General features: G+C 37.5%; 1 protein-coding gene across 1 annotated transcript in view; it reads right to left on the bottom strand.

Moving 5' to 3' along the window:
- The window catches only part of MAP3K4 (mitogen-activated protein kinase kinase kinase 4), a gene marked incomplete at its 5' end in the record, with an annotated part of 54,969 nt that overhangs the window by 15,634 nt on the left and 26,720 nt on the right, over positions 1–12,615 (bottom strand). The window contains 6 exons of the mRNA XM_009085184.1: positions 1,013–1,113; positions 5,316–5,432; positions 6,318–6,414; positions 8,609–8,687; positions 10,674–10,752; positions 12,340–12,473. Coding sequence (XP_009083432.1) covers positions 1,013–1,113; positions 5,316–5,432; positions 6,318–6,414; positions 8,609–8,687; positions 10,674–10,752; positions 12,340–12,473 — 607 coding nt within the window. The remainder of the gene's footprint in view (positions 1–1,012; positions 1,114–5,315; positions 5,433–6,317; positions 6,415–8,608; positions 8,688–10,673; positions 10,753–12,339; positions 12,474–12,615) is intronic.

Genomic DNA, 12,615 nt, shown 5'->3' with positions numbered 1-12,615 from the left:
CTTACGTATCAGGACTAATACACTCTACAAGTACAGCAATGTATGCTCTTGAACTGAAAAATGATTTCTCTTCAGAAAACAAATTACAAAAGCTATTCTGAAATAGAATTTAACTTATATAGAAACACAGATCTCCTTCCACAACTGACGGAAGCACTTCAAGCCAAGGAACTCAGAATCAAATGTGCAAGATATCTGTATGAAAACCATTTTCTGAAGTTCCTTAGAATAAGACCTGTATTCAATTCCAACCTAAGCCAGGTTTCTGTTCATACCGATGCATTAAAAATGGATTAAGCACAAGGCAGACAATATTTTCAATATTTGCTGAATACCAAACAAATATTAAAAAAATCCCCCACACCTCTTAATATAACTTTTTAAGCCATTTCCCTCTTTGAAATCCAGTGTGGATGACCACAATATTAACTCTACTTTGCTGCAGATTTTGTTCTTCCTCTTAATTTGCAAAATTAATTTTTCAAGGTATTTGTTGCAATAAACACACATATACAGGGGCTGGGGAAACCTGAAGGAGGAGTCCTGATCAGGACATGGAGTCACACACACTGTCCCGTCCTCCAGGATTCAAAAATAACAGCAAATATTCATAATATGAATACTGTGGTGATAAAGAACTGGATAGAAAACATTTCATTATCCTGATGGGTCCAGTTCATGCCTCATTAACACTGTTTCAGAATTGACTGTCAAATGGGGTATATAGAATTCAGCAATCATTACTAACTTTATTTTGAACACTGTAACTTAGTAAGACACCAGTAAAACCCTTCAGATACAACTCAGAAACAGTATGAAAGGTCAGAGAATAGTGGATATGTCTGAAAACAGAAGAACTTACTCTGACCATATAAGCCTAAAAGTTATAAATCAAAGAGTTTTGAATGGGAAGATGTTTAAAAAATTTTGGAAAGGGTATTGGGAACAGAAATACATTAATGACATAAACCATCTGCACATTAAGGTCACAATTTGTTACTGTGACAATTACCTTCTCTTTCTTCAGTGGGACTGGAGTGACGACTAAGGGATCTGAACTGCAACTCGGCCGCTATTGAAGCAAGTCGATCATTTTCAGGGACACTGGAACCCCTGTTAAAAAGAGCCACCATGCTAATTAACTTGTCATTAGTGTTTATTTAGCATAATGCTAATTTAACTGCAGTTTGAAAGAGGCAGAACCTCTGAAGTCCAGGATATGAACCATGAAAGCAACATGAAAGAGAAACTGATGCTGAAAGGAACTGAACCTGAAAACCCTATGCTGTATTTCCCCCCAAATGAAAACTTTTTCTATGATTTTATTTAAGCCACTCTATGAATAAGTCCTAAGCCTCCAAAGTATAAACTACTTCAAACTGTTCCTTGCCCATAACAACACAATCCATTTTCATGAATTGTAACCAACTACTAAGTCAGCTGCTGCAGGATACAGCTTGTGCCAGGTTCAGATATACAATCAGAAGTGATTCATCTGGGGATAATGTGAGCCACATTATCAGATGAAAGGTGGTAACTGAATTCATCTGTGCCTATTGCACTGCAAATGCATTCATAGTCCACAGTCATTAAGTCAAAACTAGTGGGAAGAAACACAAGTTAGTTGACAGAAGGACTCTGTTAAATGAAGCAGTTTGACTGCTCAGAGGCTCTAGTTCTTCCAGACAGCACAGAGTAGAATTAGTTGCCTCAGAATAAGAGCCAGATGAATAAGCATGCGGAACAGAAAGGCAAAAAATACTGAGAGAAATGAGACTTAAATCCTTAGATCTTCAGGCACCTTTCTCCAGCCCCTGACATCGACCAAATCGCTCATGTTTTACAGACATAAATTCCTCATGAAAGACTTTCTACCATAACTCCCTTTTGGACGAGGATCCCTTTCAGTTTTTAAAGCATGATGAGGAAGAATGGTGACTGATGTCTCCTTTAAAGAAATGGTTTAGAGGTATGAGCTAAACATTACTGGAAAGGTGGCAACATTGTTAAATCCTTCACTGAAAGCTAACAGCTACAAAACAAGAAAGATAACCAGCAGCACAAAGTGCACACACCTATGAAAGGACTTTCCTACAGCACTTAAGTTGCTTCTAAATTGTATCAGATTATTACCTAATAATAGTCAAGAGAAACGAGAAAACAAAACAAAGACAACAGCCTATTCCCATGCAAATGTTCTCCATACAACGTTTGATTTGCACTCCCCACTACTGCCAACTAGGTTTGAGCAGGAACTGGCACTGAACTAGTGAAAATCCTCATTCTTCCTCAGGAAGCTGAGGTTTTAACCAGGCAGAATGCTAAGGTGGTCCTCAGCACACACAGAGCAACAACTGCTGATGCACAAAATGCTTAAAGCCAAGCAAAGCTAAATCACCTCTAAAATGAGACAGCAGCTGAACAGAGGATTTAAGCACCACAGCTTCGAATGCAGGTGTCTAAACTCCATTTCAGGTCCATCTTAGTTACCCAGATCTTTTTTTTATTACTTGTGTCCAGAAAGACTGTATGCACATTATTAGGCAAAAAAGTAGAGTAAAAGAGAAGAACACTTGATAAATTTTGGCTCCAGCCCTGAATAAATATAATATCATGAAAAATAACCTCAGCTAGCTCAGAAATTGAACATCTGTAAAGGTTATTCGCATGAACTCATTGTAAATGTATAATTGCCAGAAAGCTCAGTGTAAACAACCAGGTATCACTGCTTTGGATTTTAATTTCTAGCTATATTAATTTATTTTTTTTCCTTTTTATGTTAAGAAAAACTTCACTAGAGTTATGGTGGCATTTGTGCACTATGCACTGCCCAGTACGACTTATTTACAAAATTCCTATGTTCAATTTTTAACAGATATTTAACACTTATAATCATGCCCTAAATGTCTAAAGAGTTTCTGGACAGTGTATAAAGTTTCTGTCTTTGTGCTATTCCAGCAACTGGACTCCAAACCTGGCATTAAAAAAACCCCAACAACAACAAAAAATACAACCCCACACAAAACACTTCCTTGATCCCATTTCTCTTTTGGAGCACAAATAAATGAAATCCATAATTAAGACTGCAATGTGTTAAAACTTTGCAACTTTAACTACATTTAAAAAAAAAACATTTCTAGAAATATACTATGTTGCAATATTTTGCCTTCCTCAATAAACAAAACTCCTAAAAAAACCCCAACAACCTTCAAAAGTCTCTCTCTGTTTTAATAATTTCTTTCCTCAAATTCTTCTCATCTCATCCAGGGTATTAAATGCTACTTTAAAAATCCAGACAGTGCATAAAAGAGATAAAATCATGCGAAATTTTATGAGCAACCATCAGAGAAATAAAAGCTGAGAGTTCTAAGAAAAATACAAGTCTTTGAAAAACAAACCTAGGTAATTTGACTAAAATGCTGCAGTCACAGCAACTTTCATGTTACAATCCAGAAGCAATATGCATCTGATTGCAGCTAAGAAAATACTTATTTCTTTCCTTCCTAATGATTATCTTCTAGACCTTGACAAAATGTCCAAATGCCAACCTTCAGACTTTGATCAGTATTTGTGCAGGATAAACATAGAGAACACATTAAAAGAATATACCATTGTATTCAAGTGTGTCAAATTACAAACCTGACAGTTGCATTCAGTGGCATAAAATCACAACAAAGCCTACCAAGGATTAAAAACTCACCTCCTATCTCCCTCTTGAAAAATTAACTAACCTTAAAAATATGCCTTGGCTCGAAGTGCTGTACATATTCAAGAAAAAAATCCCTTTCATATGCTGCAAAAAGACTAACTATCAAGTGAACAAGTTCTGCATTCTCAAAATCATAACACTAATTAACCACCACCCTGTGAGCTTATAAAACTGCCAGAACTTCTCAGTGAAAATTCACTAGAATGTTACTTACTTGAAAGGACTATTCAAATACTGTAGAGTACTGCCTGCTTTGTTTTTTTCAACAAGGTGCTTTAAACAGAAGCATGAAGGACAGACAATACATATATGCAGTTTGAATGACAAAAATTCAGGATTCATTTTCAAACCCCCCCCCCCCCCCCCCAAAAAAAAAAAAAAGGCCCAGACTCACAAGCTGTACAACTAGAGGCTTCTGTAGGGTGAAAGTCAAATCTTAGCATAAAAATAAACTGAAAACACTTGCAGGAAAGATTTTATATTAAAAGTGACAACTTACTTCCCTCTTAACAGCTTAATAAGTGCCTCTGCTATGCATCTGGTAACAAATCAAACAATGATGGTTTGCTGGCTAACAACTGAAAATTATTTAACAAAAAATTATTCATATCCAAGTCATATCTAAGTTCACGCTGGGCGTCATCAATCTGCTGTTCCTTCACTACCTCTTCTTTTGTTTCTCTACAGGTGTGTGATACAGTCAGATATGTGTCTCCATTCATATGAACCTCTGTCCAAGAGAACTTTTGGTCCTCTGCAGTAGAAATAAGAATCCAGAAAGCTATTTATAAACCTTAAGATAAAATCACTGTGTGAACAGCAGGATTTTCACAGTCAGAAGTGCAGGGGAAAAAAAAAAAAAAAAAAAGAGTAAAATTGGGAGTCATGTCAATGGTCTGACTGTGGTATGGGAAGAAGAAATAACATGAGAGCTGAATCAGAGGTCAAAAAACAAGAAAGATACGAACATAGGTCTGTCAAAAAAAGTCACCTGTGATGATACAGGAGTGGTATCTGTTTTCTATCCTGATACAGGAAAGGTTTCTTTCATATTAAGTTTGCGGTGCACCACTCTAATAAGCCAAAGGTATAGCAAGAAATTTTTTATAAATCCTCCTCAAATCTCATTTATTTAATTTTTCATTTGCCACTATTAGTATTTCGAAATATTTATGGCAGATAATAACAATACCAAAACTGTTAGCTAACATTAAAAAAAAAGAAAATCCTTGGGCTTATTTGCATCTTACAGTTGTCTTAGTGCAAGTGATTCTATGATTCTAAGTGTTAGTTCTCAATACTAATTATTTAGTGAAGTTATACCAATGAGCTGACTGGCATATGTTCATTTCACGGATGTCTCTACTGAGCAAATCTGAATGCTTTAACTACCACATTGTTCAGACATTTTGAATCTGAAAGTGATCTTCTCATGGATTTCCAAGGCACATGATTTTGCTCAAGTCAAACATGAATGAAGGAGCCAGTGGAAGACATGATGGGAGGGAAAAGCATGGTGCAAATGATCTACTAGGATGCGAGTATCTGGAAACAGTTATATGGGTGATGTATGTAGAATGAGAGCTACGTCACGGAGCGCAGCTACCTGGTATCATTTGCACTGCTGACAGGTTTGGGCTGAGCTGAGTCGCTGCCGACGGGAGCGGCGCGACTGACAGCAACACTGCAATGGCTCCGTGCGTCACCAGGGACACTCCTCGTGCTGTGGCAAGAAGAAAAACTTCAGGAAACAGTTTAAAAAAAAAATGCATGGAGTTGAAAGTTTCATTTTCAAGTAAGATCTTAAAGTGTGCATAATGATGCCTGGTTTTAAAAGCTTTTCAAGTAAATAAAAACTTTTAGGTGGAATAATTCTGGGTCTCAGAAGCTTCACAGGCTGCCAATACGTACAGTAACAACAATCTTCAGGATAAAAATCCCCAATTCTTTAGAGTTGTACTAATTTTTGCCAACAGCTAAGTGACTTCCAAAAAATGTCAGGTGTTGAGTTTGTCAGTGTTCTCATCTTCTTGAAAAATTAGGCCTTCTGTGTAAAAATATGCATGGCAATGTTTATTTTGAATTTTTTTTTAAACCGTTTTTGCATTAATTCTCATGTCAGCTCTTTGAAAGGCAAGAGAAAACATCCATTGTTTTTAAGCTTATTCACAGCAGGTTGGTAATGATGCAGAAATGCCACCATATTTCAGAATGCTACATCTCTAAGTTCTAGGTATGCCAAACTACAGGAAGCACTGTCACGGGCACGTACACAGATATTCAAAGCAGGGAAAGAAACAGAAGTCCTGTTAATGAGTAGTTTTGACTGAATTAAAGCTTTTTACATCAAAACATTGTTTTCAGAAAAGACAAGGAGACAAGAAAGACTTCACTATGAGAAAGCATGTTCCGATAAAAACCAGGGGGGAGGCAGCAAGAAAAGGAAACTGTACTGTCCTTCCAAGCACATAGATAAAGTTTAGATCACTTACATGCTAATTTTTTCTATCTGCTTTGCTCTCAACAGGAAAGAAAAGGAGCTCCACTTACTGACAGCACAGCCAAGAGACAATAAAACAGTTTAGAATGCTGTACTAATGCTAGATACCTGAAGCCTTCAGGCGTGGGGATGATAAGATGAGGATTTGGTGGATCACTATGGCACCGAGGTACTTTTACAGGACGGGGACTGTTTCGATGAACAGCTGCAAACACAAAACAGCACCACATTTACACAGACGTGAGGAAAATTCTGTTAGGGCCATTTCAAGACAAAATTAAAACAAATTCTTATTTTAGAGAGTTAAGAATGAGCTGGACGGTATTATCTTATCCTTTCAGAAAACAACAAAAATTATTCTAATTTTAAATAAAGCAGTTGTATGTATTAGTATTTTTATATTACTGTATCATTTAACTCATCCATAAAATAATGAAAACTCTCCAGATAATTAAAAACTAGCAATTAGAAAATGTTTACATACTCCATTAAAACTACAACTTCATTATTTCAACTTCACAGGTTAAAGATAACTTATTATCTTGTTACAATATAAATATTAACAAGACAAATAATAATTAAAAAACCAAACAGCATTATTATGTTCCCTCTGCATCAGAATTAGCTTTCTCAGACAACAATGGAAAGTAAAATGAGCTGTGGAAAAAACCCACATAAGGTATTTTTACCCATCCTAATGACCCCCATGACAGTCTGCCCCAAGGAAGTGATACAAAGACATAGGGCAAAACCTAAATGAGCCATCACTGTCCTCATGCCTAGCTCATTCAGTGCCTGTAAGAGCAGTCTGCAGCACCTTTCCTCAACTTCACCTTAATTAGTCAGAAAAATATTGTGCCAGTCACATCACAAGACAGCTGACTGCCCATCAAACCCTGAGTCAGTACTTTCTGCCAGGCAAGGTTCATCTTGGTGAGCTGAGTTCCTGCCTTGGGCACTACCAGCACAAGTATAAGATGCCAGGGCAAGGTGTGTTGGTTGTCCTAATATAATTTGCAAATACACTAGCAGGTGATCCAGAGAGCAGAACCTAACCCACCTGGGTGGACTGGCTGTTTTACAAGGCAGAAACACAGGATAAAACACCAGGACATACCCAGCTATGCTACCCAGCAGCATGAACACAACTGGATCCCCACATCTGGGAGAAGCGGTTAAGATCACCATGGGTTCAAGTCCCTCAATGTGGTATGCAAACAGAACTAGGAATTCTTATTTTTCTCCTAATCATGCGACAGGAATGGTATCTGCAATATCTGCAGCCAGGATACAGTTTATGTTTAGCTATGTTTATTTCACATGTATTGAAGTTTCAGACAGCTGTTCAAGTCTACACCATCTACCTGTGTCACCCACTCCCCATGCCTCCAAGACAAAAGCTGTCAAGCAATTTAGTTTGTGTGATCTGCAATGACATTTATAAAAGTTTCAATACTTTGACATCATCATACTAGTGATTCACCTAAAATCGGCCTCCCTCTCAACAACAGTATCAAAAGGGAACCCACAGGTTTTACATCACACTACAGAATTTGGTTAAATATTATTTTAGACTAAGCTTCTTTCCCAAGGACTGGACTGACTTTCATTGTAAAAAGTGTCTTGGCTATAAGACTTTCTCATCAAAATTATATCACAACTGAAACTTCCCTGAAATACTAAAAAAACTCCCCTTGCCCAATTACCCTCCCCTATGTCTTCTTCCATCAAGCCTGTCCAGGAAGTGGACATCAGGAAAAAGGAAAAAAGATGGCATGATATTTTGAAAGTTAGACCAGACAATGGACTTGAGAGGAGCAAGAGAGAAACAGTGCTGAGAAAAGGATGTGTAAGAAGGAAGCACAGCTGAGGAAACCTCCTTTTCTCAAGATAAAAAATGTGATATTTTGATTTGATTCTAATGCCAAAGATACATTTTGCACCATGACAAATTTTATACTGGAGAACTATTACCCACAGCTCTATCATCAAGTCTCCATGTATAACTTGTCTGTACCTCAATAACAGAAAGTCCATCAGAAGTGTAAATATCTGCAGTGCCACAATGAAAATTTGGGAGCTGGAACTGCTTCTTAAAGTAACAATCATTTATTTACCGAACCTTTAAAAATCGCAGCCATTTTCCAGAAGATTTGCAAGACTTCACAGGAATTCAAGGACAAAATTAGAGGAAAGCACCTGTAAAGCTTTGAAATTTCTTGAGTAAAACTGCCATGTATTTACACTTTGTCAGGCAATAATGGTTTCACATGAACAATCCCCAAAAGCTTAAAAATACTTTTATTGGTACTTCTAGCATTTTAAAAGTACTTCACAACCAAGAATCTGTAACAGCAGCAGCAAAGCTCCAGAACAAATGCCAGTAACTTCTGCCTTACCAAGGTACAAACCTGTAACAGGACTGTGAGGTTTTCCAATCACATGGCCAATGCACTCATTCATCAGAGCTTGTAAACTCTAGAAAAGACAAACGTAAGAAGTTATGATGTGTTGCTACAAGAGTTGAGAGTCATATGGTAAAGCTCACAGTAACAAAATGACACTGGTAACCCGTCAAGTAAGCACTGCCATATTCATCTATTATATTAAACTTTTGTGTCAGCATTAGGTTTTGACTTCATTGATTTATTTTTTAAAGCTAGGAAGTCTTAGTTTTGTCATGCCTTTTGCCCTTTTAAAATTACATAACCATACAAACTGCACAATGACATAAGAAACATTTCATAATATAAAGCTAGTGGAACTTAAAGATATCTGTTGTTAATAAAATTAAAAATCAAGCTTGCTAGAAAAAGCTGTAACAACCTTCTCTGCCCAATCTTCTCCCCACTCCAGAAACACACCCCCCAAAAAACAGGGTGAAAGTATGATGATATAAAACCTGCATACTTAAGAGAAACTCACTTCTTTTATCTCCTCATAAAATTAGCAAAACTTCCACAAAAGGGATTTTATTAGTTACAATCACTGAACTGGGGCTCAGGCAATTTGAGCTTAATTATTAGGCATACTACTCATTGTGTGGGTAACCCTGGGCAAGTTATTACATCTTCCTTTGATTCAATCTGCTTGTCAGAACACCAGGGATAAAATATGTCTTCACAACAAACAATAAAATTATGCTCTTTGGTTTAGCTGCAATGGAAGCTGCTGCTAAATGCCAATCACTCAGAGTAGTCAAAATTTCTTCCAGAAATTCAAAAACTTAGTGAAGAACAAGAAGTTGAAGCTAGAATAACAAAAAAAAGAACTACTAAACTAAAAAAGTGTTTAGCCTGGGACTGGCATATCTTACCAACACAGAGAGAGCTAGAATCTCAGCTTGAAATGCAGAGCTTTAAAGCTAGACTATCATTCTTCCATGACACAAGGTGTTGTCTAAGTAAGACATAGACATTTCTAGGCAAAATGCTGTGACTTGTTCTATACAAATTAATCAAAGTGGCTTCAAGCAATGTTCTCCAAAACAGAAAGTCAGTTTAGGAAAGAAAAAGGTGCAAAAAAACGCAATTAAGGTTTTGGGTTTCTTTCCCACTTGTTCAGTTTGTCTAAGAAACTGAAAGCAATTTTTGAGTTTAAAGTTGAGGGGCTACTTCCTAAAGGGAAAATATCAGTGTACTCCTAATAAAAGCTTAACTCTGTCATTAAGGCAGATAACCCTTTCCCAGCAACACAAACAGGACTAGAATGTAACTTATTATGGATCTCCTGATAATAATACACGTGAAAAAAGACTAAACTGCATCATTTCTGTATTATGCAAGATTAATGGGGTTGGCATTTCGTAACATATCTTGAAATTAATAATGCTGAAACTCACATTGTGCTATTTTGTGGCAACTGTGCTTTCGCTTCTCTGTAGTAGTGTACCAAGATCAGAGAAATAAATTCTCAGAATTTTATTTCCACAGGAAAAGGAAGAAGGTAGAGCACACAAAAAAAGCCAGTTATAGTCTACTATTTTTTTTCACAGTACAAACAAAAGAAAGATGCCTTAAAGTCTGTTTCCCATTGGAAAAAATCTGAAGAAATATTTTTAAAGAACTGTGATTTTGTATTCATACCCATGGATGTAGTTACCTCTGGGTGTTAATGAAGCCTCAGAAGGTTACATTCAGAAATTCATTATGACAACTACAAATTGTGACTCTGTGGAAAAGCTGTTGGCAACTTTCCCAAGACACGAGGGAAATGGCCTTCCAAGACAGTACCAGCAGCTTGTCAGCAAATTGCAAACATTTTTGTCAATGGTCATAAACCTACTCTCTTCAGAATCTTAGAAACTGAAGAGGTATCGGAATCAATAGTGAGGTAACAACAGTAATTGTTGCACAACAGCATCTGTATTCGGACATTGTTTTATAAAAAGTATCCCTGAAAACATGTACTAGTAGGTTCTCATGCATTTACAAATAAATACAAGCAGAATAACTTATTTCATACCAAGAAATCATCTTCTGGGAGAGCTGAAATAAATGCTGGCTCAATGGCTTGAAGAAAATCAAAACCTTGAGTTGCCCATCTATCTCAAAGAAAAAGAAAAGACAGAAAATGAAGTGCTCTTCACCGAAAGTCATCATAAGAGTTTCAAGCAGATCCAAGAACAATAAATGACAATTATTTTTCCACTGGAAAGTATGACAAATTCTAAGAAAATGGACTTTTATATAAAAGGTAAAAATTTTAACTTGTTTTAATACATTTGCCCTGTTATACTCAGAAAAAGTCTGATTTTTAGCAAGGACAATGACAAATAAAGTGAGCAGGCCTATTCAACCCCTATACATGATATCTTCAGTATAATCAACTCACCCATTAATATCTTTCAGAGTAACAAGCCAAACCAGTATGCTCCCTGCCTAAATTGTCTTTTCTGAAACAAGACTGTAAGGATATCAAAGATTTCATGACTATCTGATTACCAGTGACTGGGCATTAGTGGTTTCAAGGCCTAGACTGGTATAGTAAGAGAAGTAACTTGGCTAGAGTTGTATCTTCAGTCACTTGCTCTCCCCCACTGCCTCCTCTTAGACCTACTAGGATTAACAGCTGCAACCTATGAAATATAAATAGAATCATAGGATATGCTGAGTTGGAAGAAGCCCACACGGATCATCAGAGTCCAGCTTCTGACTTCATACAGGGCAACATAAAGGTTAAACCATAGTTTAACTCTGTTTTAGTCCATATGCTTAGTTCAAATGCTTCTTGGAACACTGACAGGCCTGGGTCCATGAATGACCTGGGAAGTCTGCTCCAGTGCTTGACTACCCTTTTCAGTGAAGAACCTTTTCCTAATACCCAATCTGAACCTCCCCTAACACAGTTTCAAGTTACTTCCTCGCGTCCTGCCTCCAGAGAGATGAGGAAGTTGCAAACAGCAACAAGGTCACCCCTTAGTCTCCTCTTCCCTAAGTTGAGCAAACCTAGTATCCTTAACAACTCCTCAGCACATCTTGCCCTCTAGTCCTTTCACCATCTCCACTGCCCTTCTTGAGACACACTGCAATATTCTGATGCCCTTCTTAGATTGTGGAGCCCAAAAGTGTGCACAGTACACAAGGCAAGGCTGCACTAATGCTAAGCATGGTGGTACAATCACTCCTTCCAACTGGTTAGCTATATTGTACCTCAGACACTGCAGGATACCATTGGCCCTTTTTGCCTCCAGGGCACATTGGTGACTCAAAGCTTACCATCAACAACAACCTCAACATCCCTTTCTGAAGGGCTGCACTCCAACCCCTTGGCCCCTGATCTATATGTATATCCAGGGTTACAGCACCTCACATGCAAAATCTGGCATTGGTTGGTTATTGTCCAGCACTCATAATCTATCAAGTTCCCTCTGTAAGGACTCTGTACTCTCAACAGAATGAATGGCTCCTCCTAATTTAGTACCACTGGCAAACTTATTTAGTATGTACCCAGCTCCCATGTCCAGATCACCGATAAAAACAATGAAAAGAACTGGCCCTAAAATTGAGCCCTGAGGAACACCCTAGGGACTGGCCACCAGCCAGATATCAAGTCCATTTACTCCAACTCTTTGAACCCAAACCTTCAGCCCTTCCAAAAACTACCATGGCAGTAACAAGTTGGCTGTTACCTGGGTCGAGTGCCTCGGCCACTCTCACATTTTGTTAGCACATAATTCATCCATTTTCTGGCAAAGTTGATATACTTGTCTCCAATTTTCTGTCTGAATTCTCCAGACATCAGACGAACAACTTCTTTATGGTACTGTAAGAAACTAAAGATTACTTTTCACGTATTTAGAAGAAGAACAAAAGTACTGCTTGCAATATCCACTGGAGAGCATTTGCAGGCCAACAAAGTTCGACAGCCTAGTAACAATCACATCCTGTTCTTAGACAAAATCATG

Source organism: Acanthisitta chloris, unplaced genomic scaffold (assembly GCF_000695815.1).
Source record: "Acanthisitta chloris isolate BGI_N310 unplaced genomic scaffold, ASM69581v1 scaffold5452, whole genome shotgun sequence".
In the NCBI taxonomy this organism is placed as follows: domain Eukaryota; kingdom Metazoa; phylum Chordata; class Aves; order Passeriformes; family Acanthisittidae; genus Acanthisitta; species Acanthisitta chloris.
This window is presented reverse-complemented; position numbering and strand designations above follow the sequence as displayed.